Below are 27153 nucleotides of genomic sequence, written 5' to 3'. Positions count from 1 at the left end.
CAACACCAACGCATTGCAGTGGTTTCTAATATGGAACGCTTTCTAATCCTTCCAACCCACTGCCAAAAGTGGACTGGGTGGGGTAACTAAAGCGCTAGTGAAGAATATCCAAAGGTATTCTTTAGAATAGTCTGAGAGACAAGGCATATGTCTATCCTATTTTTAAGCAATGGGTGGCTAGGAAAGAGTCAGCTTTTGGTATCTGCTCTTTATTTGCATAGCAATTTGAGAGATGCATTTATGCCTGAGTCAGCATGGCCTTCTGTCCATACCAATCAGATTTATCTCACATTGTTCCATTATTTTCCCTTCAGTCAATATGTCTTGACCCCAGACATCCCCACTGTTGACCACATATTATGCACTATTGTAAGGTATGCATCTCACAGAGAGAATTGCAGCACAGCAGTGTAAGTGTTTGGTGACTATAATTATACAAATAGATAGATAGATAGATAGATAGATAGATAGATAGATAGATAGATAGATAGATAGATGATAGATGATAGATAGATAGATAGATAGATAGATAGATAGATAGATAGATAGGAAAGTAGCACCTGCCTACCTTCTGGCCACTTGAGAGTTTAGATCCTGCTTCTCCATCTCAGCAGGTATCGAGGGAGCAGGTGGAGAAGCAGTCAAGGGTCAGAGGACAGTGACTGGTAGAGGAAAAGGCCCAGAAAACCGCCTTTAATGGAAGCCAAGGTTAGCCTTCTGGTTATGTGTACATACACGTCTTTATGGTCTAGCCATGTCTCTGACTTCAGGAAAGGCTTCTGTCATTCAGAGAGCACCTGGAATTAACAGGGCCCAAATAATGCCTGCTGGGTAGCCTCCTGTCATGAACTCACCTGACAAGATTGGTATTTCAGCCTACAGGAGGAAGGAGGGAAATGACCTCTTATGTAGGTTTACTTTATGAAAGCCATTAAAATACTGCTGGCTGAAAGCAACGTGTAGTTCCAAATGCATTGGTGGGTTTCACAGTTAGGCCTTCCCAGTTGTCTTCCTGCTAAAGGTCCTCACCAGCTAAGCGTAGAGGATACCAAAGGATTTGGTAGATAGAGAAGGCTATTAGTCACCATATGGGTCTATTTTCAGGTCTCTGCAAGCAGGCATAGCCGCTTTTGGCAAGAAGCAGAAACATCCTGAGGTTGACAGGGTTGATTGAATATGCCTTCCTGCTCAAGGGTACAACCTTGACCGGAGTAGGAAGGACTCTGCTGGCAAGGGTTTTGCTGCTAAAGTATTTACGGGATGAATGTATTTCATTCAAATGTATTCCTTTAGGAAGAATGAAAATCAAAAATTTTAAATGAAAAAAAAGAAAGTTAAATTATGTAATTTACGGGAAATGGTTTCAGCTAAGCATAATCATATTAAAGAAAAATATCAGACACAGAAGGACAAAAGACAAATATTAATATGTGTTTCTCTCATTTTTAGGTGATAGAGTTCTTTATAAACGCATAAACCAATATACCACATGTGTATAAGCATTTTTGTGTATGCCTGCATGTACATGTGTGCATGTGAATGTGCATTAGCTTGCGTGTGTGTGTATGTGCATGTGTGTGGTATGTGAGGCTATGGGCTTGTTTGTGTGTGTTCATGCATGTGTGGGTGTGCTTGTGTTTGCAAATGTGTGTGTGCATGCATATGAGGGTGAGCATCAGTGTTTGCGTGTGTGTGTGAACATTTGTGTCTGTTTGCTTGTGTGGTGTGTATGTGAGTACGTGTGTGTGTGTGTGTGTGTGTGTGTGTGTGTGTGCGCGCGTGTGTGTGTGTGTTCATCCATGTATCTCCCCAGAATATCAAAAGCTGCTTTCAAACGGATGCTGATGAGAATGGGCAGTGCCATCTCACTCCTGACAACTCTCAAGTCCAGTCAAGGGATTGGGTGGACAATGTTCCTGAATGGATGAGTCAGAGTGCAGAGAAATTCGACTTTGTCATGCTCTGGGACTTGTAAGACAGTGCCCAGGCATCATATTGAAAGAGAAGCTATTGTTAAAAAACTGAGCTACCCTGAATGTTTGCACTGGAGTGTCAGAAAGTTCCCTGGTGTTTGTATTATTATTTGCATGTTTATAGTGGCCCTAAAGGAATAAAGAGGGTAGGAAATTGGAGAGGAGCAAGAGGGATAAATTTAATCATAAGATGTGACATGCATGTAGGAAATTCTCAACAACAACAAAAAGCAACTTGGAGATGATCTAAGCAATCTGAAGGACAGGAAGTAATATGCACCTATGGTGGAAGGGTACCAGTGTTTATATAAACAAAATATGCCAGATTTGTACCTAGTAACATAGGGAAAGTGGGGGAGGGAATGGTTAAAGTGAGAGGAATAACATTTCATATGTGTATCTGTAAAAAAAATAGCTCATGTGTCAATATAACACAAAAAATAATAGCACATATTTTTAAAACACCGGCAAGTTCAACTGAGGGGAAGGGCTTAGTAATGGTAGACAAAATTAAAGATAATATGTGCTTAAAAGAAGAGACTTCTTTACAAATCATGTTCATAGCATTCAAGAATGAGAAATGTGAATTGCTGGATATTTCACGACCAAAATAAATGTTTGAAATGATGGATATGCTACATGGGTCACTACACAGTACAAAATGTGTGAAGGCATTACATTCTACATATAAACAAGTATCTGTCAATATAAAGACAGAAATAGTCCTGTTCCTCTTCTGAATATTTTACAATCAATAATGCATGCTTCATTATAACTCACAATCAATAAAACATCCTGTTTTTATACTTTTTTATTTTTGAGATAATATCATTTTAATATCTCTCCCTCCCCTTTCCTCTCTCCCATATACTTCTCCCTACTCTCCTTCAAATTCATGTCCTTTATTTATCAATTGTTATCACATGCATATAAATGTGTGTATACATATATTATCCTAAAATATCATCTGCTCAGTCTATATAATGTTCCTCGTATGTTTTCAGGGCTGACAATTTGTGTTGCGTAACAAATTACTGTGCTCTCAGCATTCCTTCATTGCCTGTAGATCTTTATATAGGGTTGAGGACACATGGGCTTTCACAGTCTACATTGGCATGTTTATTGGTGTTGTCTTTGTCAGCTCATGTTTGGAAAGCCATGTTGCTGAGACTTTATGGGTGTATCTTCTGACATTACTAAGAGACACAATATTACAAAAAACAATCTGATCTGGCTCTTACTGTATCTCCACCCCTTCTTCCACAATGTTCCCTGAGCCTTAGGTGCATGAGTATTTTGCAGATGTAGCTCTTGGGTCTGAGCTTCACAACTCTTTATTTTGATTGACTGGGGATTTCTATAGTAGCCTCCAACTGTTGCAAAAAAGAAAATGATTCATTGATAAAGGATGAAGATTACACTGATCTATGAATATAAGGATAAACGTTTATAGATTGTTGTTAGGGATTATGCTGATTTGGTAAATTATTGGCTGTAGATTCTCCTCCAATAACCATGAGTTCAGTAGCTCTCAGGAGTTGCTAGGTTTCCAGAATCAGACATGATTTCCCTCTTGTTGAGCAGGTCTTAAGTACAACTAGAGATCTTTTGGTTACCACCTAAGGCATGTGTGCTGCTACCACTACACCCTTATGGTTATCATGTCATGCTCCTGGTTGATGCAGTTTGTAGACATCCTGGTTTTTTAAACACCATTATAAATATGTTCTCTAGAGTCATATTTCTGCCTCCAAACAGACGTTACAGTGAGGAACATTTAAGGCATTCAAACAACTAAATCCATTTGTTAAATGTAACAAATATGACCCAGATACCCTTAATAGCAGAACAAAGTTGCTCTTCAAGACACAAATTGAGTTAGACAAAGCCTGTACTTACACATTTATACGCTTATTACAATGCATTAAACTCATAATTTATAAAAGTCATTTTAAGATAATTTAAAATATTCTTGTAGTGATTTAACTTGCATAGTTCATGAATATATAAAGAAATTCTGTTTTCAAGAATGTTGACATCATTTCTATGAATTTCTTGGGAACTGAATATTACAATGTACCTAGAAATATTTGAATTCATCATAATAGACTTTAAAGTGACAAATGGGAGAAGTTGATTTCTGTTCAAATCCTGGCGTCATCTTGCCCTCCTGTGGCCCATTATCAACTTTGCCCTTGTTGTCTCGTCCACAATGAATACACTGTAGAAGACAATTTCCTTGGCAAATTGACTAGTTTTGCAGAACCTCATCATTGTAGCTTGATTTGGTCACTATCTTCCTTACAGTGAAGTATCTTAGTTTTCTTTTTTATAGAAACATTTTGTATACCTCTGTGCTTGAAGTAATAGCCTGCGAATAGCCAGGAGGGTGAAGCTTACAACAGAAAGACATTATGCTAAATAAGCTTCAGCAGCAAGGAAGACTTGGGTACCAGTTTACTTTCTTCAATCATCAATTAGGATTTGGCTTGTGGACAGGAAGAAATGAGTGGTAGGCGGAACGGTGATCAGAGCAGAAGAGAAACTGTTAATCTTTGTGAGTATAGAGACAATAAGGAATCTGCACAGACGTCCCTAAGAGGATCAAAATTCATTTAAAGTGCACTGCAGCGTGGTCCTTACCCTGGTTCAGTTCAGGACTGAACTAGGATGCAGGCTCATAGCTGCTCCTGTGGCTCTTGAGGGAAATAATTGTCTCTGAAAATGAAGACAAGGATTCTTATCTTCTTCCAAACAAGCTTGTTGTTTTCTTTAGGGAGGAACTAAGTTATGGAGAGAAAATTCATACGTGACAAGTGCAGCTTAAAAGAGTAAAGATAAAGCCAGTGTTCTGGAAGAAACGCAGTGATACAGTGATTGAAAAATGTGTGTAGACAAAAACTGTCGAAGGTGCTAATTCACCTAAGCTAAAGTTATGTAGTCGTAGATGAACTTGCATGATGGAAGAAAGAAAAAGAACTAAAAAAGGAAACATGCAATTAATTATCAACTTTTCAATCTCTTAGTCATTTTTATTTTTAAAACATTAATCATAACTTTACTGGGTTAACGCAATGAAAACTGGGGTCATTAGGCAGCAGCAACAAAGAAAGGGGGACAGAAAAATGGACCTATGAGGAAAAGCCAAAGGAACCAAGAGGATTAACACTAAAGGCTGAGGAACCGCATTCATGTGGTATGTAGCCATTCACTGGAACGCGAACACCTGCCAGTGGCCAGATGAATATGGCTAAAAATATTGTATACATGTAGTGAGAAACTTTTTAATTATAAAAAATTATTTTAACAAAAGAAAAAAATATTTTAAAAACTTAAAGATACAGAGAAGTGATTTTATTTGTTTTTACCAACTTCAAGGATATTAACCACTGGAAGACTGACAGGCAAGTTCTTCGAGTGCACAGCAGAAGTAAACTCTTCATATGCTCAGCAGGAGAACTGAGTATGCATTGACTCTATTAAGAGGAAAAAAATTTCCTTGATGCAAAGAACTTCAGAATTAATATATTAATAAAAATAACAAAAACAAAACAGGAAATAAATTAATCTTCAAGCCTTGTAAACTGCGGGAAGCATTATGTCCCAGGTAGGAAAATAAAAGGAACAGTCACAGAACATATTTCAGACCTCTGGCTCGGCAATTTCATCTCTTGATAATGAGCATCACATTTTTTTCTATTTTTCTTAATATTAAGTTGTTATTAATCTGTCCTAAAGTGTTGCTCGGTTCCATATAAATGAAGACAGAACTAGTCACCTCGAGGCAGAATAACCCTGACAGGCAATAGTCACAGAAGAGGACACACTTGGTCCAGAAGGGTATAAACGTGATGCAGCCCTCAGAGCCAAGGGTCTCCCTGTGGAAGTCTTTGAGTGACCAACTCTCAGAGATGGAAGCATACTACTCAGGAAATCTGAAGATTTGAAGGCAAAACTGAGTAAGTTAATAGATTCACTAATATTTACTATTCTTGTTATTTTATCTTCTTTGTCTTTTAGGGAATTATAGAAAGGGGAAATGTGTGTTCGGACCTACTTCTCTGTTTCTTCTATCTGGTGGCCATTCCTGCAGATTGTCTCTCTCCCACTCAGATTTTCTTCTCTTATCGTGTCTCCCACAGTCACAGAGCCAAGATAATCCTCCTTGGATAATGACTCAGGCTTAAAGAAATTATATTATTCATCCACAAAACCTTTATCCTTGCATGAATAAAATCTCAGGATATGTCAGGAAAGCCTCATGGAAACGCATCTATAATAATTGGATAGGGTTCCCTTCTCTCAGCAGTATATGCAAGACTAGGGACAGCAATGTGTTTGCCTAAAATGGCACAGCTCTGCTGGCAAGTCCTGACAGGGAATTAATTGGGGGTGCTGTTGTTTCCTCTTTATCATAATGTTCAGCCCTACTGGCCAACTTCATCGCCTGCCACATTCAAAGATCTAATTTCCCCTTCTCTTTCTTCTTCAAATTTTCCCATCCAGTTCTTTTCCCATTTTAAAAGTATATTCCATTACTCTAAAATATCCAAGTTGCTCACTACCTAGTCTTTATCTTTGCACAAATTGTATATGGAGTATCATATTTTGTCTTAAATGAACCCTTAAATATCCTAATTTTCACCTTGTCCTTATAAATCCATGAACAGTTGAGTATCATTTTTTTCAGCTTGATGATTTCTCCTTTTTCTCAAACGCTCTCTCTATCCAGCCCAGCTAGCTGTAACTCACCATGGAGAATAATCTGGACTCAGACTAGTAGCAAACCTCCTGAGAGTACATCGCTACTTCCAGTTCTTTTTGTTTTTTGCGATCCAAATTTCAATTTGAAAAAGAATCACATATGTTCCCACTTCACAGTATATTCTCACTGTGTTTATCTCATACAAGCCTAATTTTTTAAGGAAAAGAATATTTTTCTTAGTAATCACAAGGAATTATGGGGGCCTTTAAACTTCCCATTTTAGGGAAGTTTTGATTAGTTTATAGCACATCGCATGGAAGTTTGAATAGAAATCATAAATTAGTTCATTTATTTTTATTTTTTGAGATTATAATATATTTGCATCTTTTCTATGTTCCATTTCTTCCCTCCAAACTCTCATATGTAACAACAACAACCACCTGCTCTCTTTCAAATTCATGGCCTCTTTTTATTTTATATATTTTTTTTCCTAAATATATAAATACAACCTGTACAGTTTGTACAATGTTACTTGGTGTTGTTTTTCAGGGCTGACTATTTGGTATCCAGTTGGTGTGCTCTTTGCTGAGGAACACTTTCTTCTGCTCTCAGCATTCCTCAGTTGTATACAGTGCTTGGTGTACAGTTGAGGCAGCAGGAACTTCCCTTTTCACATTAGCAAATCTAGTGGTGTCATCCTTGTTCGGTTCATGTTAGGCAGCCACATTTCCTAGAGAAAGCTCCTGACATTTCTAGGAGACACAGTCTCACAACAAACTCTTCCTCTGGCTTAGACAATTTTTCTTCCCTCTCTTTCACAATGATCCTGAGCCTTGGGTGTGGGACTTGTGTTGTATCAGTAATAACTGGACTTCACATCTCTGCATTTTGATTGGTTGTGGTTTTCTGTAATGGTCTCCATCTGTTCCAAAGAGAAGTTTCTTTGATGAAAGAAAGGCAGAAAGGGATATGAGCTGCACTAGATGGAAACAATGCAGAGAACCAAAGAATCTAAGAGCTGGTTCTTTTTGTTTTGTTTTGGTTTTGTTTTTTGAGACAAGGTTTCTCTGCAGATTTAGAGCCTGTCCTGGAGCTAGCTCTTGTAGACCAGGCTGGTCTCAAACTCACAGAGATCCGCCTGCCTCTGCCTCCCGAGTGCTGGGATTAAAGGCGTGCACCACCATCTCCCGGCTTAAGAGCTGGTTCTTAAACAAGATCTAGAAATCCTTAACCCAACTAAAAAGAAAGAGACAACTCAAATTAACAGAAAGAAATGGTTTTGTAAAGCTCTTAAAATTGTTTTCATTGCCATTTTGTGTGCCTTCAATTTTCTATAACATTAAATTATTCCACATGATCGCCAGGTTTTGCACCATTCTGTTATCTCCAAGACTTACATTACTATATTACTAGAGACTTTCTAGATTCCATATGCACATTTGTCTAATGAGTGAGTAGACAACTAAACAAATCTCCCTAGTGTTGCTTCTGGGTTGATTTTTCAGTCACTAACAAAAAGTTTGTTATAGAATAAGATATCTGACCCTAAGTTTTATAAATGTAAGTGGGAGATCCATTCACAATTACTAAATAAAGACCTTGACAAGTAAAAAACGTAATAGGAACTATACACATAATAATTCAGATAAAAAGAAGTCAGAACAGCAAGAAGAGCTTTCTGATGTAAGCAGAGGTTTTGAGATGTTCCAAATAATGAATTACAGAGTTTCTTCCTACACTGTACTTATCCCTTCTGATAAAGGAAGATATAACTTTAAAACTGCATTTTTCTGTACTGAACATGGATTCCACAAAGCCAAGAATAATTGTCAATGTTATACCTGAGACCTCTGGAATGGTATCTGGCACTCTGGGTATTCAAAATATTTATTGAATTAATGAACAAGAAAAAGTCATAGAAAAACTCAGAGGCTATTTACATACCTGCCATAACAATTTCTCTGATAACATGTTGGTTGACTAACTACCACTGACTCTCATCACTGATGGCCACTCATTGTCCATCTTATGTATTAGTAGTCAGAAACCATCGACGCAAACTCATAGGGCATAGGTCAGGATGCACTAAATAATCTTATGTATTAGTAGAGTCAGAAACCATCGATGCAAACTCATAGGGCATAGGTCAGGATGCACTAAATATCCCTCACCCCTCAATATCCTTTTTTTAAAAGATTTGTTTATTATGTATACAGTGTTCTGTCTGTCTGTATCCTTGCTGGCCAGAAGAGGGCACCAGATCTCATTACAGATGGCTGTGAGCCACCATGTAGTTGTGGGAATTGAACTCAGGATCTCCAGAAGCGCAGTCACTGCTCTTAACCTCTGAGCCATCTCTCCAGCCCCTCAATGTCCTTTTTAATATCCTCACAAGCTACCCAAAATCCATAGTGCCAAACTCATTGCTTTATTGGAAGATTGTCATTATCCCATAAAATAGTGTGGCATACAGAATAATGTCCTTCAAGGATGCATGTGTCCTCAATGCAGATCTGTGAATATTACCTTATGTCAAAGGCAACTTTGTGGATATAATTGGTTCAAGAATTTTAAGATTTAAAGTTATCATTGATCTGTCCAACACAATTCCAGAGATAATTCTAAGAGAACGCTGGAGAGTCAGAATGAAAGGAGGGGAGAGGATTAGGTGAAGATGCTGGCATTGCGAGACCCTGAACCAAGAAATGCAGGCGGTCTTTAGAAGCCGGAACTGGCAAGCAAACAGATCCTTTTCTGGAAACTTCAAAAGAATAAGTCTCTGGGGATACTTTAATTTTACACTCAAAGATTCACATCAGCTTTTCTGTTTGTAAAACTGTGTGTTGGGGTAGGTGAGGATGAGGAGAGAGGTGGGTGTGTGGGAATTGGAACACTGGACTGAGGACAGGACAGCTAGGTTTGGTTTGGTTTGGTTTGGTTTGGTTTGGTTTTTCGAGACAGGGTTTTTCTCTATAACAACCCTGTCTATCCTGGAACTATCCTCTTATAGACCAGGCTGGCCTCAAACTCACTGAGGTCCGCCTACCTCCGCCTCCCAAGTGCTGGGATTAAACACGTGTGCCACCACCATCTGGCTCAGGACAGCTGTTTTAAGGCCCAAATTTTGTAACCATTTCTTACAACAGTGATCAGAAACCAATTTAAAAGCTACTTGTGGGGCCAAGGAAACAGCTCAATGGTAAAGCGCTTGTTTTTAAAGCATGCACAAGGACCTGGGTTCAGTCCCCAGAAGTGCCTAGTAAATAAAAAGAGAGCTGAAAAGTTGTTTATTGTGAAGAACATTTATTGAGAGGCTGTGGAACTGATCCCAGTGTAAAGTTTCATGATGCTTGGTGATACTTGCTTCTGTGTAAGTCATCTCACCATCCACCTGCAGCACCTGTTCCTGATCCCTAGAGAACCACTGTCCTCTTCTTCCCCGTGCTGTGATGTGACCGCTGGCCTTAGCTGCTTCTATGCTCTTTAGAACTCAGAAATCACCCTGCCCCCAAGCACACACCCAGACAATCCGGCTCTTTCCTACCAATATTTTATTTACCATTCTTTTAACCCAATTCAAGTCTATCTTGAAGAAGTATAAATTTTATGTGAGGAGCTAAGTGGGTGTGCAGATCTATATTAGATCTACAACGTAGGGTGTTTTATCGCGTCTCACAACCCTTTAGACCACAGACTTCGTTAAAAGTGAATATTGATTAAAAAGCAAAATGACTTCCTTCATTTTGAAACATTAGATGCCTTTGACTGACTTTTTTAAATGTGTGACTGAGGCTTCATAATTATCTTACAACAGAATTTTCCCATACAACTTATCTCTGTGTAGTTAAAAAAAAGTACAGGAATGACCTTGGGATCTTGTGACAGCCTCTGATTGGCGTGCTATTTACACACTATTGGTCTGAAGCCAACCGGCTTGTGATAAACTCTCAACTCGAATGTCAGCCCTCAGTCCCGTGAATTTATTCCTTCTCTCAGCAAGCATGAAGCACTTGTCATCAGCTTGTGTGAGTCCTTGTTAGTGACCTGATGGTCACTAACCACTGAACCATGGCAAAGAGCTTGTGCTAATTTTTTAGGAGAAATTAATAACAACTATCCAAAAAGCAAAAGGCTTAACTTTATAAAGAGAACTTCTTGGATTCTTCCTCGAATTGTCCGTGATGCTCCGATAACTGGAGCCCGCACGTTTTATACTGATGCTAATAAATCAGGGAAGGCAGGCTACAAATCAGAAGACTTGAGTAAGGTGGAACAAAGTCCTTATGATTCTGTCCAAAAGGCAGAGTTATTTGCCATTCTTATGGTGCTAAGGGATTTTAAGGAACCTCTTAACATTGTTACTGACTCACAATATGCAGAAAGAGTTATCTTACATATTGAAACTGCCGAATTCATACCTGATGATACTGAGCTAACCTCATTGTTTATCCAGGTACAAGAAATGATCAGGAACAGACTTTGCCCTATGTATATAACACACATCCGATCCCATACGGGTCTGCCAGGTCCTTTAGCACGTGGCAATGCAGATATTGATCAGCTATTGATTGGTAGTGTGCTGCAGGCTTCCGAATTTCATGAAAAGCATCATGTCAATAGCAAAGGCTTGAAAAAAGAGTTTTCTATTACATGGCAACAAGCTAAGGAGATTGTAAAGAAATGCCCTACTTGCTCTTTCTATAACCAAGCACCACTGCCTGCAGGGACTAATCCAAAGGGCACCAAAAGGAATGAAATTTGGCAGATGGATGTGTTCCATTTTGCAGAATTTGGAAAATTAAAATATGTACATCATACCATTGACACTTATTCAGGATTCCAATGGGCAACTGCTTTAAGCTCAGAAAAGGCCGATTCAGTAATCACTCACTTATTAGAAGTCATGGCCATCATGGGTATACCTGCGCAAATAAAGACGGATAATGGTCCAGCTTATGTCTCTAGAAAAATGAAACGGTTTTTTGCCTATTACAATATTAAGCATGTTACAGGCATACCCTACAATCCTACAGGTCAAGCAGTCATTGAAAGATCAAATAGGACGATAAAGGAAATGTTAAACAAGCAAAAGGGGGTGGAGAATACCCCCAGAAATAGATTACATAATGCTTTACTAACTTTGAATTTTCTCAACGCTAATGAAAAGGGGACAACGGCTGCAGAGAGACATTGGATAATGGAAAAGTCTGTTGAATTAAATCAACCAGTTTATTTCAAGGATGTGCTAACCTCACAATGGAAGCCAGGGGATGTGCTGCGTTGGGGAAGGGGTTTTGCTCTTGTCTCCACAGGAGAAGAAAAATCGTGGATACCATCAAAATTAATAAAGGTTCGGTTTGAAGAGGAGAACCCCCTTGGAAATGAAAAATAACAATTCATGCACAAGGATGGTGACCATACTGATGGTAAGAAACATATAGTACGGGGGCAGGGTTTTTTTCTTATCCCCACAGGAAGACGCTCACCTTCAAAGGACCTGAGGGACCCTGCATACCTTGAATATTGATGAATTGGAACCAATTGCAACCCAACAAGGATCAGCATTAACATTGGGTAAGCTCGGTGAGTATAGAAAACAATTTTTGTATGTGTGTCAATATGCATTTCTTCATAGATATTCAGAGCTGGTTTCTTGGAGTTGGACTCTGGCCCAGTCCCTCTCCAATTCCAAGCTTGTTTATAAGAGATTTCTCAGAGTTTCTGTCTCAGGTTAGGAGTAATATTATGAGACAGAATATTAATAACAATAATGTTGATAATGGTACCAATATATTTGCCTTCTTTGCCTTCATTCATATCTATGGTTGTTTTTAATGCACCTTTCTTTGAAGATATGCACGTATACGTCTGTATGTGTCCTTGTAGATAATGCTTATCTCTCTCACAACAAACGACAAAAATTTTTTTTCTTCAGTAATCTTTGCAGTTTCCAGGATGAAGACGGGGCCCCGCAACATCAACTCCAACTAGTTATTATGACGTCATGTTTTAGTAGCGCTAATATTTGGCCTGTTTTTTGGTACCAATTGCACAGAACACTTTTGAATGGTGCACATTTTTGACAACGTTCTGGCCTCATTTTCAAAAAAAAAAAAAAAAAAAAATTCAGAGGCTGGACACATTTTTCCTAGACGAAATGTTACCCTGGGTATTCTACCATCATTTGCTTTCACAGGAACCCCTGGGAAGAAAAGTCGCCCCTATGTCAGCTGGAAGCAATCTTGGATGACGACGCCCCCCCCCCTCCCAATAAAGTTTACCCTCAGATTTAGGGACACTAATTGGTGGCTGGTATAGGGTGGTCGGGTTGTGGAAGGCTTTATATGGACTCAGGGGTATAATTTATGTGTATATCTATATGTATTAAAAAAAAAGGGGGGGGGGGAGGGAGGGATTAACTGGTGATCTGAAGGAATAATTGATTTTTGTGAGTTATTGTTTTTCTTTTTTTTAAAAAAAAAAAACTATATGAGTGTTGATTCTTGTATATTGATATATTGAACATTATATGAGAGTATGATACCACCTCTGTTTGAAACAATTGTTATATTGACATTGTTTACTATATTGCAATGTACATCTCTACCTCTGATATTATTTATGTAATGACATTGTTTACCATATTGCACTGTACATTTCTACCTCAGATATTATTTATGTAAGGACCCTGTTTACATTTGGAAATCATTGTCTTCATTTTTTGCACAGTCGTCTATTCTATTAGTCATACAGTTACATAAGTGTTGAGAATTATATGTTGGTCATATTTATATTTAGGACAATCAGGTTTTTTAGACACATAGAGGTTGTATTTAGTATAGATAGCATAATCTTCAACCTCTTTGAAGAACTGTAGAACATGGCCTTTAATCTAACCTACAGTTTTGTATTTTTGAGACACAATCACTCCTGGCAACAATGCTCTACTCCCGAGAGAACGTTGAGCACCAAAGACACTCCACTGGGAGTTTGTCTTCTACTTGGCAGAACTGGCCTTGGGGCAAAGAAAAGCCCATACCTCCATTACTGACTAAAGTACAAAATATCCATAAGTGGATAAAACAGAATTGTCTTATCTTGCCAAGACAGGATAGGATAGTTCTACTAAAGGTTCCTTGCCATTGTATAATGGTATGTCAGGTTTTTTCAGGCCTCAGCCAAAGTTGGTTGCCTCAACATTGCTATCAAGACTTCGTGTGGTTGCCCAGGTAGTCAATTGTCTCTGTCTTCTGTTGCACATTTTGGAAGTTTCTCGTTTGTGCTTCCTGGTTGCTTTGGTAAGTTTACTCTCCTTCTCAGATCTTTGATGGGGTTGAAGATTAGATAATGGTAGCTACCTTCTAGATTATTTAGACTTCTCAAAGTAGAGTGATTAGAAAAATTCTTCGTTATATACTTCTCGCCTGATATTGTTTACTTTTTGTAATTTTATATGATCAGTTCCCATTGTATATAGTTGTATTTGGTTTCTGAATCTGTCTTATTTAGACAAAAAAGGGGAGATGTTGGGGCAGCTGGCCCAATCCCTGCGTTCAGGGGCGTGGCTGCTCCAGCGGGGTAGCCATGCCCCTTAAATAGGATTGGGGAGCCGGAAGGCGCCCCGTTCGTTTGCCCCGCGCTCACTCCGCTGGACCCTTGGTTCTGTAAGTTCCCTTATCTCCCTTTGTATTAAACTTGAATAATTATAAAAGGACTATTTTTGGTTATTTCCAATCTTCGCCGCATCAACACATGAACAAAACTTGATTCCCATATCAGATTAAACTACATTTTATTTTGACGTTCCAGTGATCAAACATAGGCCTCGCACATGCTAAGAAAGTACTCTACCTCTGGGCAGCACCTCCAGCAAGAAGCTACATTTCAGTTCAAGAAATGGGCAGTTAGGCAATTATGAATGACAAAATAAACCACGAGCAGAGCTGTCTCAGTTAGGGTCACTACCACTGTAATGAAACACTGGCGGCAAGCTGGGGAAGAAAGGATTTATTTTGCTTACACTTCCATGTCATTATTCATCATCAAAGGAAGTCAGGACAGGAAATCAAAAGGGGCAGGAATCTGTAGGCAGGAGCTGATACAGAGGAACTGGAGGAGTACTGGCTTGGTCTTTACGGCATGTTCAACCTGCTTGCTGTTAGAACCCAGGACCTCCCACCCAGGGATGGCACCACCCACGGTGGACTGGGTCCTCCCCCATCAATCACTAGTTAAGAAAATGCCCTAAAGGTTTGCCCACTGCCTGGTCTTAAGGAAGTATTTTCTCAGTTGAGGTTCCCTTCTCTCAGATGATTCTATCTTGGGTCAAGCTGGCATCAGAACTAGCCAGGACTAAAGCATTGAGTGTGTGAAGATTCTGTCAGACTATGATTTCACAAATCAGGGCATGCTTACCTGCAGTTTGAGACTTGGACTTTGTGTAATGCATGATACAATGACAGAAATTTTGGAAGTTGAAGAAAAAAAGAAATGTTTAAAGTTTGAGTAATAAAAAAAAATAAGTGTAGGGACTTTTATAGCTGTATACCATGCATGAGTATTGTTAAGTGGCTCATGTGAATAGCCGAAATCATCTCAATTCATAAGAAACTGTGGTCAAAGGGATCTAAAAATGACCTTTGTGTCATCCAGGTAGAATATCCTGGACAAGAGGAAATAGAAAATATTCACTTAATATCAAGCAACAACAGAGAAGAAACAGGTCTAGAGGTGGGGACGCTCTAGCAGTAGCTTTAAACATTATGCCATCATGTGGAAGTCAGGTGGCCCATCTAAGAGGAAGCAAGCATGCATGTGATAGGGTATTTTGCTGTGCATAATTTTAATTTAATAATTACTTCCATTGTTACAGGGTTTCTTTCTCGAACACTCACTCTTGCCTAAGTCAACTGTTCTCAATTTCATTCTTCCCTCAGGAAATACGAATGCTGACTCTGACATCAGAAGCAATGTATGGGATGAACCGCTCTGTAGTATCCGAGTTTGTGTTTCTCGGGATGACTAATATATGGGCGATTCAACTCTTTCTCTTCGTCTTCACCTTCTTGTTCTACTTTGCGAGCATGATTGGCAACCTTGTCATTGTGCTCACTGTAACCTTGGACGCTCATCTAAAGTCCCCCCTGTACTTTCTCTTAGCTAATCTCTCGGTCATTGACATGATATTCTGCTCCATTACAGCTCCTAAGATGATCTGTGACATTTTCAAGAAACACAAAACCATCTCCTTCTGGGGCTGTATCACTCAGATCTTCTTCAGTCATGCCGTTGGGGGCACTGAGATGGTGCTGCTCATAGCCATGGCTTTTGACAGGTATGTGGCCATATGTAAGCCTCTGCACTACCTGATCATCATGAGCCCACGAGTGTGTCTGTTCTTTTTAGTCACTTCTTGGGTCATTGGCCTTATTCATTCAGTGGTACAATTGGTGTTTGTGGTAGGATTGCCTTTCTGTGGTCCTGATACACTGGACAGTTTTTATTGTGACCTCCCCCGACTCCTGAGACTTGCCTGCACGAACACTCAAGAGCTTGAGCTCATGGTAACTGTCAACAGCGGGCTCATTTCTGTGGGCTCCTTTCTCTTACTGGTGATTTCTTATATTTTCATTCTGTTCCCTGTTTGGAAACATTCTACTGGTGGATTGTCTAAGGCCCTCTCAACCCTTTCAGCCCATGTCACTGTGGTCATCTTATTCTTTGGGCCACTGATGTTTTTCTATACGTGGCCATCACCAACCTCACACCTGGATAAATACCTTGCTATTTTTGATGCATTTATCACTCCCTTTTTGAACCCAGTCATCTATACATTCAGGAACAAAGACATGAAAGTGGCAATGGGGAGAGTGTGGAGCTATCTTAGGCACTACAGGAAAATGTCATAAAAGGTTTGCAGGAAAGGTCCCACAAAATGTCAGGGACATCCCTAAGATTTGTGCAATGTGTGCACCATTCCTAGCAATATTATACATCGTGATGAGCCAGGGGTTCAACACCTAGATTATATGTTCTCACTGATGAAAGTGCAATAACTTGAGGCTGACACCAGGAAGAACTGCCACATGAAAGAAAACGGCAATATGGGCTACCACTTTGAACTTCTAGCATCTTCTTAGTTAGCATCGAAAATAAGCTCCTGACACAGAAAGATCAAAAGCTAAAACTTACCTGTTTTTACCAAAATTTATTCTAGTCATGCACTAAGGTTTCAGAAGTGCTTGAAGAAAATAATACCACTGATATAGGTTGAGCAAGTGACACATTTAAAAACTGAGCTACAGATCCCACTAGAAGAGGCTCACATAGAAGAAATTATCATAAAACATGAGTTCATCAGCATAGGACCAAACTAGATGCTCTAAATGTGGGTAACAGTTGTATGGCTGGAGCAGACTGCAGGGCCACTGGCAGTGGCACCAGGATTTATCCCTACTGCTTGCACTGGCTTTTGGGGAACCCATTCTCTTTGGATGCATACCTTGCTCAGCCTAGATATAGTAGGGAGGGCCTTGGACCTTCTCCTAGGCAATGTGCCTTACCCTCTCTGAGGAGTGGAGGGAGAAAGAGGGAGAGGGAAAGGGAGAAGGGGAGGGAGTGGGAACTGGGATTGATATGTAAAATGAAAAAGGATACTTTGTTTTGTTTTTTAAAAATAAAATAAAATAAAACCCACAACAAAAAATATGAGTTCGTTTCAAAGCCTAGCCTAATAGTATCTGCCGTGAGCATAAAATTCACTACACTCAACTTATTTTTGACAACAATGGCTCCTTTAAATCATTATTTGCTGGTTGGTAAAATTTGTTTCAGAATTGGAAGGGAAACTACTTATAAAATGGGAGTTGATTCTTTTTTCCCCCAAGGGCTAATAAATCACTTGACACAATCAGCACTGGTCTGGAGGAGTCTTTGTTGGTGGGAGTCTGTGTGTGTCCTGAAGTGTGTTTAAACCTGCTCCTATGTGATTTCATGCAGTTACGTGAGGTCTTACTAAATGTCCACTAGGGGGCAGTCACTGCCAGCAGGGAAGCACTGTTTACAATCAGAACTATTTCAAGGACCAGAGCAGGTGAGACAGGCTGATGTACATGCTGATAATGTTCAGGTTATGAAGTAGATGTATATTTATTTTAATTCATATCTTGATTAATGTATTTTAAACCTTGCCATATGTTAAGCGTGAAGACAGCTTTATGCTTAAAATACTATAGAATAATGAATAAAATTTTCTTATAAAACTAAACTATAAATAAATTTAATTTTTTTCTTGGAATGAGAGACATATCTCAGTGGTATAACTTTCCCAGCATGTAGGAGGTCCTGGATTTGGTTCCTAACACCACAAGAGAAAAATAAAAAAAAAGCCTTACTTTCAGATCTTACTAGAGCCATGAAATGTATTTATAAAATAGACATTTTTATAATTTTATTGATCCTTATGTTTAAATATAAACATGCCTCTTTGTCACTAGCTTTGGCAAAATATTATTGAGATTTTCTTCATATTTTCCTAAATTATATTAAAAAGAAAATCCATAGAGTATAGTGGCCCACATGTGTAATGTCAGAAACTGGGAGGCTGAGGCATGAGAATTGCTGTGAGTCTGCAGCCCATCTAAGCTATAGACTACAAGTTCAGGCTAGACATGGTGGTGCACATCTTTAATCCCAGCACTTGGGAGGCAAAGGCAGACAGATATCTTTCTAACCCAGGAACCATGACAGCATTCAATTGCTAAACATTGTATAAAAATAACATACAGCATGCAGTAATAATGGCAATTCCTATCCAAGGATGAATTAACTGCTCCTCATTATTTTCAGAATCTTTGGAGCCAGGGTTTCATCAAAAGAACTGACAACCCTAAAAAACAGAGTCCTTCAGAAGGCATTTCATAGCTCATCTTTTCCCAAAAAAATAAAATTAAGTGGAAAATAATAGAGGGAGGTAATCGTCTTGATAGCAGACATAAACCTGCACACGCACACAGATATGTGCATCCACACACAAAATAAGAAATAAAAATAAACAACATAAGGTTCACCTAACCATTTTACTCACAGAGAATAGCCCCATTTTCCATTCCTAGTTCTCTGTGACTATTTGTTTATATGACCTCAGCCTTAATTGAGTTATACAAACAAAGGCATCTAAGAATTTAAGGAGTGGCAAGTAGGGAAGTAGAGAGTCACGCTTCCTAAATTTAACACAGGAAAATTTGCTGCTGAATGGAAACAGGTTAAAATAAAGACATTTATTTTTGTCTTCTGTACACAGTCACCCCCACTACACTCTGGAGTGTCTTGGGTTGCTGAGTTTTATTTGTTTGTTTATTTATTTATTTATTTATTTATTATTTGTTGTTTTTATTGTGCTATACATTTTTCTCCACTCCCTCCTTCCCCCTCCTCTTCTACCCCCTCTGATAACTCCCACACTCCAAATTTACCAAAAAGATCTTGTCTTTTTCTCCTTCCTATTTAGATCCCTGTATGTCTCTCTTATGGTTCTCTTCATTGTCTAGTTTCTTTGGGGTTGTGAACTATAGACTGGTTTTTCTTTGCTTTATGTCTAAAAGCCACTTATGAGTGAATACATATGATATTTGTATTTCTGGGTCTGGGTTACCTCACTCAATATGTTTTTTTTTTTCTAGATACATTCATTTGCCTGAAAATTTGAAGATGTCATTATTTTTGACTGCTGTGTAGTACTCCATTGTGTAAATGTACCAAATTTTCTTTATCCATTCTTCAGTAGAGAAACATTTAGGGTCACTGAGTTTTATAATTATATCCTTAACAAAAGAAGAGTTTTTATTTTGAATAATTGCTGGATTTATATAGTGTTAATTACATTGCAATCCTAATAACATCAAAATCCTACTACACTTTTCTTGGTTACTATCCCATTCATAATGACATACTTTTGTAAATATATGAACTATTTTCCTCGCCAATACCATCCATTTCCTCCCCACTGCTCCTCAGCACCAAGTACAATGAGATCATTAGGACTTCTTTCTCTACCCTCTGCCTTTGTGTTCTACTAGAAACAAGCTATTAGATTGTTTCTATCTCTCTAGAAATGCTCCTGGCTTTACTTATTGTGACACGTGAACCTACCCTCCTGGTTTTCCCACTGTGTTTTCCATCTCATCGCCTTCTGTGTGTGCTTAACCTAACCTTCTAGCCTCAGATTTGTTGGGGCTTTCTTCAAACCCAGCTCCTACGCAGCCCAGCTTTAGGCCATTAGCTCTATAAGTTAAAAACTCATCTGAGTCTTTCTGGTGTCTCACATGGTGGCAAGTAAGACAGTTTCTTCAAGGGCTGTGGAACTAGGAACGCTTCTGCTCTGATTTCTATCGGTGTGTTTTGTTTTCCTTTCCTTCTGCAGTGCTGAAGATCAAGCCAGACCTCATACACAATAAGCAAGTGCTCTATAGCTCAGCTACCTCTGAAATAATTCCAATCTTCTCTACCAAGAATTTCTTTAGTAGAGGATACTAGAACTTAAATGATTATTATTCCTAATTGCTTACAGACTGTAAAAAAATTCCATCTCTCTTGTTGCAAAAGTCTAAGAAAATTGATATATGTTTCAGAGAATTTTTCTCAATTACTCAAAGGTCAGAGAGATAATCAGAGATTCGGAAACTTGATACCAAACTGAAAGACTGGAGGTCCTGTCTTAATTCAATCCCTGGGTCCCATATGGTAGAAGGAGACACCTGACCCCAAAAGTTTTCCTCTGACCATCAACATCCACATGGCACATGCACATTTACATACACTCACATATATCAAATAAATGACATAAATTTATTTTAAAATAAAATTAATAAAAGACTTGAAGACATCAAATGAGCAGCCTAATTCTGCACCCCTGACTATTAAATCCAATCCCAATTCCTACAATCAATTTTTAAAGTAAGTGAATAAGGAAAAGTATCTGAAAGAAATGCCATAAACTTTAACAGCGACACCAGCGATGATCTCTCAGGTAGAATCTATTTTCATTTAGTGACATGCACACATGAGACACAATTCATGACCTCTAGTCTTACTTTTCCTTTCACTAATTTGAGCTACTTAACCTCTTCATGCACAAAGTCTAGCATCCTGCATGAAGGAGGGGTTAAAATGTCTAAAACTCCCTTTTGACCTAGACCAGTGGTTCTCAATCTGTGGGTCACAAACCTCTATCTCCAAAAATATTTGCATTAAAACTCATAACAATATCAAAATTACAGTTATGAAGAAGCAACGAAAGTAATTTTTATGGCTGTGAGTCATAACAAGAGGAACTATATCAAAGACCACAGCATTAGGAAGGCTGAGAACCACTGACCTGACACGCGGCAGTTTCTTAAAGCCTCCCTCTCCCAAGGTTTGACGTTATAGGCATGAACCATCACAAGTGGCTCTTCAATGATGTGTTTTAAAATGCTAGAAGAAAATACCAAAGTGATACGCTTAACATGCTAGAAGAAACTATCAAAGTGATTAGCTCGCAAAAATAGAAATAGAAATTTAGTTGATAAAAATACATTAAATATATATTATATTCTACTTTTTGATCCAGGAAATTTAGAAAATTGTTTCTAATGTTCAGTACAATAGTAAGAAGGAGCAGGAGAGCTGGCTATGGTGGCACATGCCTTTAATCCCAGCACTCAGGGAGGCAGAGGTAAGTGGACTTCTGTGAGCTCCAGGCCAATCTGGTTTATAAAATAAGTTCCAGGTCAGCCAGGACTGTTACACAGAAAAACCCTGTCTCAAAAAATCAGAAAGAAGAAGGAGGAGGAACATGGGTCTTTTAAGCACAGTTGAGTATGCTATTGCTATTGTCCTGGATTGCCTTTTGGGGGTTGCAGGTAAGTCTCTGCTATTGAAGGCATTCTACATGTCTGACACAGGACTCAGATCAGAGCTGGATCTAACCTGACAGCCTCCTTCCTGCACCCTAGCTTCCACAGTACCAGGTGCTAGGCAAGCTGCCAAAGAAGGGAAGCAAATAGTAGTCCTAACCAGGTATGATGCCCATTGACCATTAACACTGATCAGCATGTAAAGACATCCCTAAAGGTGCAGCGGTGGCTCTCATATTCTGGCAGTACCAACAGCTGTCTAATTGTAGCTAAAGCCTGTTCAGGAGGAAGGACCTCGTCCCCTGCCAGGTACTGTAATCCTAGCCAGCTGAGCAAGGCCAGTGAGGTCGTGGATCTTGAGAAGAACCACTACTGTCACTTTACCAGGCCGGCGTAACTCCTAACTGCACCCTAAAACTTGTCCTTATAACCAACAGGTAAGTGTAGCTCTCACCCCTCATCAAAGAAGCTTCTCTTTCCGGTACATGGAGACCATTTTTTAAAAAGGACAATTGTCACAATGCGGAGAGCAGCTAATTATTGAGCAGCTGGCCCCCGTGGCTACCTCTGCAACAAAACTGGTGGAACATCATAGAAGATAGTGCGGGAAGATTGCTAGAACCAGAGGGCCAGGAGGTCTGCTGTGAGATTGTGTCTCCTAGACATGACAGGGAAATTACAGCCAGGGCATTAGGGAGCACATGGGAGCAACAAACTCAGCACCATCTTTGTTTCTTACCAGATCTCTGTTGTTCTAACCCTCAACGCTGCTGGAACACAGTTTTTAAAGGGGGTGAAGTGATTCGAAGGCCTAATCTGTACTTGCTGTAGCGCTGGCCGGCACACATAAAAAGCTGTAATTCAGCGATCCAGTTTCAGGATGATGCTGTGGTTAACACCAAAAGCAATTTTAAGGGCTGGATGTGATGGTATATACCTGTAAGCCCAGCATTCAGGAAGGAGAGGTAGATGGATCTCTGTGAGTTTGAGGATGGCCAAGTCTACATAGTGAGCTCTAGAACAGCCAGGGATATGTAAAAGATCATCTCAAAAATATAAAAAGGTAATTTTAAAGATTACTGTTTTCTTTTTCTTATACAAGGGCAATATACACTGAAGGATGAGGCATGTGCTATTGCTTTAATGTCTGCTATGCTCATTCGTTTTCTCATTTGTCACAACTGATTCCACAGTGCCTTACCCAGAGTCTCAAAATTTTTTAAAAAAAAAAATCAGAAAAATGGACTCAGTCAATTGTACATATAGTTGTGCATATATGAATATACATATATATGTAGCAATAATAAGGAAAAAGAGGCTATCTTGAGAAGAGTTGGAGGAAGGTTACCCGGGAAGGGATGGAGGGAGGAGAAGGAGGCAGGAAGGGATGCAAATCTACTTCTGTTAAAAACACTTTTTAAACATGTGTAAAAATTGCAAATTTCTTCATATTGTGCATCATAAAACCTCATGTGTGATGTCCTTCTGTATATGTGTTGTTTTTATTGGTTGATGAATAAAGCTTTTTCGGCCAGTGGTTTAGGAGAGTAAAGCCAGACAGGAAATCCAAACAGATATAGAGAGAAAATAGGCAGAATCAGGGAGACACCTTGTAGCTGCCAAAGGAGAAAGACGCCAACCGTCAGCCAGAACCTTACCGGTAGGCCACAACCTCATGATGACTCACAGGTTAACAGAAATTGGTTAATTTAAGATATAAGAGTTAAATAAAAATATGCATAAGCTATTGGCCAAACAGTGTTGTAATTAATACAGTTTCTTATTTGGGTTATTTGTTATTATTTGGGTCTGGGCGGCTGAGAAATGAACGAGCAGTCTCCATCTACAAAAACCAAAAAGCATCTAAAAAGGAAAATACTTCCTCAGAGTGCAGAATGGTATTATGTAATTGGTCAGTCCAAAGCCCTCTTTATCAAGGAGAAGGGAGAAAAACATAGAGTTTCATATTAATACATTTTATTACAACACGTTACATTAAAATAATACATCTTACAGTGTGAGCGTAGGCGAGGGATCGCCTTTTGCAGAGAACTGCAAGGTAGGGGTCTGGTCAGGACACTAGCTGTCCTTAACTTTGTCTTTGGCTCCCTAGTCTCTCATTTCTGCGAGCATTTCTGTTTGCCAAGAACTAACCAGTGATGGGGAACCTCCTCCAACCTACGCTCACACTCAGGCCTTTTAAAAAAATGGGGTTTCACTGTGTAGCCCTCACTGTCCTGGAACTCTGTAGACCAGGCTGATCTCAAACTCAAAGAAATCTACCTTCCTCTGCCTCCAAGTGCTGGGATTAAAAATGTGCACCACCAAGGCCCAGCTCCTGAGATCTTTCTTTACAGAGTCAACAGCCGTGAAGTGCTTGACAGCGCCATCATAATTCCCACAATCCTAGCCTTCCTTTATTAAGTAAGCCACGTCTTCATTAGTCCCTTCGTTATAAATTTGTGACGTTAGTTCATTTCAATGTCCTGTTTTCTCCTTTTTCTTTAGCTTGTCCCTGTTGTCCCTTGTTTTGAGACAAGGTCTCGGTCTCGCTGTGTAGCCCAGGCTGGCCTCAAACTCACTATCCTCCTGCCTCTGCCTTTGGAGTCCTGTGTCAGTAACACTCGGCCACCTATGCTGATCCCGCTTATGTGACTGCTGATGAAATAGGAAGCTACATAATCTCACAGCTGTATTTGAAAATCGGTCATTTTAAAACTCAGTCATTGCTTGGCCTTTCAACTGAGTGTCAGAATTATCCCACAAAAGCAGCTGCAGTTCCGACGGCATGATCTAGCAGTTCCGACGGCATGATCTAGCAGAGTCAAGAAACTTGACGACTAGTGAAATTTGAATAAAGTCAAACAGGAAAAAGAAGATATTTCCCCCGTCTGATTTTATGAGACTATATAATTTCTGTGTTAAGTTTTAATTGGGAGAAACAAAGAAAGTGTAATGTATCTGTGGAAATAAATGAAAATTTAACAAAAACCATACTAACAAGAGGATGAAAATATGAAAGAGCCCTTTCGATCCCCAAATACACGTTTCTAATGAGTTTGGGACACAAGGCACGTTCCCACAGCCCAGTATTTCTCAAAGGAGAGTGGGGGAAAAAAGCAGACCTCTAACTGTAATACAGGCCAAAGCAAGCCTCCAGCAGAGGGAGATTTGTAGTGAGTTTTCTCCATCAGCTGATTCCACCTGAGCTGGAAACTGTTGGCCGTTTATTCCACCGCCACCACATTTTCACTCCGCCATCCACATCTTAAGCATCACACCAGGAAGGATACGGACTTAGGGCTCACTGCTGCCAAAGCAGAACCAAAGGGGTGGCCGTCTAGAAACTGCCTGCTTAGGTCCTCCATGAAGCAGCACCTCCCATTTTGAAGGAAAGAAAATCTGGGTAGCAGTGAGAACAAGAGATGATGTTTTCATACAGACATAAGGGCTAGGGATTTAGCTCATGATGGCGTGCTGGCCTAGAAGGCACAAGGTCCTGGATTCGGTCCTCAGTTATGTAAAGAAAATAATACTTATAATAATAATAACAATAATAATGTAACTGAGTGGGGAAAATGGACATGCAAGGACCAATGTATGCATCCTTAATTGCTTTGTTTTGCTTTTCCCTCTTTTCATATTTCTATCATAAAGAGAAGAAAACACAAGAGACTACCAACATATTATTAACCCTAGAACACAGAAGAATAAAAATACAAAAGTATGGAAGTTCTCTAAGGTTCTGAAAACACTCTTTTAACCGAGTTGGTGAACGCAATAAGAGTTACATTTTACTTTCTTTTTTCTTAGATGTTTTTATTTTTATCTTATGTGTATGAGTGTTTTGCCTGCATGTATGTAAGTACATCACATGCATGCAGTACCCGTGGAGACCAGAAGAGGGCATTAGATGGTCTGGAATTAGTTGTGAGCTGCTCCGAATCAAACCTGAATCCTCTAGAAGAGTAGCATGTGCTCTTAACTACTGAGCCATCTCTCAAACCCTCATTTGGTTGTCTGTAATATGCAAGTGGGCTTTTTTAATGTTCTTTTAATACAGGATATATATCATAAATTTTTACAGAACAGTAAAAAGAAGAAAAAATAAGTATGGACATTCGAGAGAAGAGAAACATACAGAAGAAAGAGTAAGTAACTCAGAGTAAAAGTACTCTCTGGGCTACTCTGTAAATTTGTATAGGAAGAATACAAGACAAAAATTTAAATGACTTCAGAGACCTTAAAAAGCTGAACTAAAAGAAATGAAATTCCTCAAAGTGGAAAAGTTATTTGGAGATTTGGTTGGTTGGTTGGTTGGTTGGATGGGTGGGTGGGTGGATGGGTGGTTTTTATTTCATTTTGTTTTGTTTTTTGAGATCAGAGTCTTACTGTGTAGACTTGGCTAGCCTAGAACTTACTATGTAGACACATTAGTCCTCTGAAACTATAGGTACATGTCTTTCCTGCTCCCAGATGGCTGATTAGTCCCCAGTGCCCAGAGAAACACATCAAGCAGCCTCAGAGCCTCCAGGCATCAGCACCATCTAAGTAGTTCAAGCTCCCTTCAACCAAGTCAGTGTCCTCACCAGCTCAGGAGGCCTTTTCCTCTTTTGTTAAAACATTCCCCCTCATAAAACATTGTCTCATCTCTTCTGAAATATTCCCCATTTTCAGAGCCCCAGGTAAAACCTCATGAAGCCTGCTCAATTCTCCTATCTAGAAAAATAATTTTAATTTCCCCTCCCCTCCCCTTTCCTTCCCATCCCCCATCTCAAAGTTCTTTTTGGTGTCTTTCATCTGTGACATGTGGAGTTGGTTGTATGCAAAGTATTTTCTCTATTCCCAAGCTCTAGAAAACAACTTTCCTGCGTTAGTCATCTGTGCCTTCATCCTCAGATCAAAGGACATATGGCTGGGTATAACTATCAGTTCTGGGGAGTAGATAGGTATTTGATAAATTAATTCAAATTCATTCCTTTGAAATATTCAATGGTTGTTCCAACCATTTTGGGTGATGACGATAAAGGAAACATAAGAAAAAATAGGTAGAAAATGCAAGACAGAGGATGTAACTCCGGTGGGAGAATGCTTGCCTAGCATGCACAAGGCCCTGGGTTTGAACCCTAGTATTCACTAAACTGGCTATGGTGGCATATACCTGTAATCCTAGCAGTTGAAGGCAAAGGCAGTAAATTTAGAAATCCAAGGTCATCCTTGGCTTTATAAAGAGTTCAAGGGTCTAAGCTACTTGAAGTTCTGTCTTTAAAAGAGGGGGATAAAAGCTTAAAAAGAGAGCAAAGGTGGGGCAAAACTGTAAAATGCATTTGTTCATAAGGAATCAGACAAAAAAAAAAAAAAAATCCTGAGTGAGATAACCCAGACCCAGAAAAGCAAACATGGTATGTACCCTCTTATAAGAGGATTTTAGCTGTAAAGAATAACCATTTATTATGTACAACCCTAGAGAGGCGAGGCAATAAGAAGGGACTTGGGGCAGGGATGGGGGAGTGAGGGGCACGGGGGGGGGGGGGGGGGGGGGGGAGGACACACATACATTTCCCTGGGAAGAGAAAATAGA

The 27153-nt window shown here is 39.4% G+C and overlaps 1 protein-coding gene across 1 annotated transcript; it reads left to right on the top strand.

Annotated features, from left to right (window-relative positions):
• Nucleotides 1-15623: 15623 nt before the first annotated feature.
• LOC119814894 (olfactory receptor 4F15) lies at nucleotides 15624-16586 on the top strand. Its single transcript, XM_038330983.1, has one exon. It carries the CDS (start codon nucleotides 15624-15626, stop codon nucleotides 16584-16586), a length of 963 nt encoding a protein of 320 aa, XP_038186911.1.
• Nucleotides 16587-27153: the final 10567 nt, after the last annotated feature.

Source organism: Arvicola amphibius, chromosome 5 (genome assembly GCF_903992535.2).
Source record: "Arvicola amphibius chromosome 5, mArvAmp1.2, whole genome shotgun sequence".
NCBI lineage: Eukaryota > Metazoa > Chordata > Mammalia > Rodentia > Cricetidae > Arvicola > Arvicola amphibius.
The sequence above is the reverse complement of the archived record's forward strand: the minus strand, read 5'-3'. Positions and strand labels throughout refer to the sequence as shown.

Excerpts from the sequence above, each read along its gene's own strand:
- LOC119814894 (XM_038330983.1), top strand. The coding sequence starts at position 15,624 with ATGCTGACTCTGACATCAGAAGCAATGTATGGGATGAACCGCTCTGTA.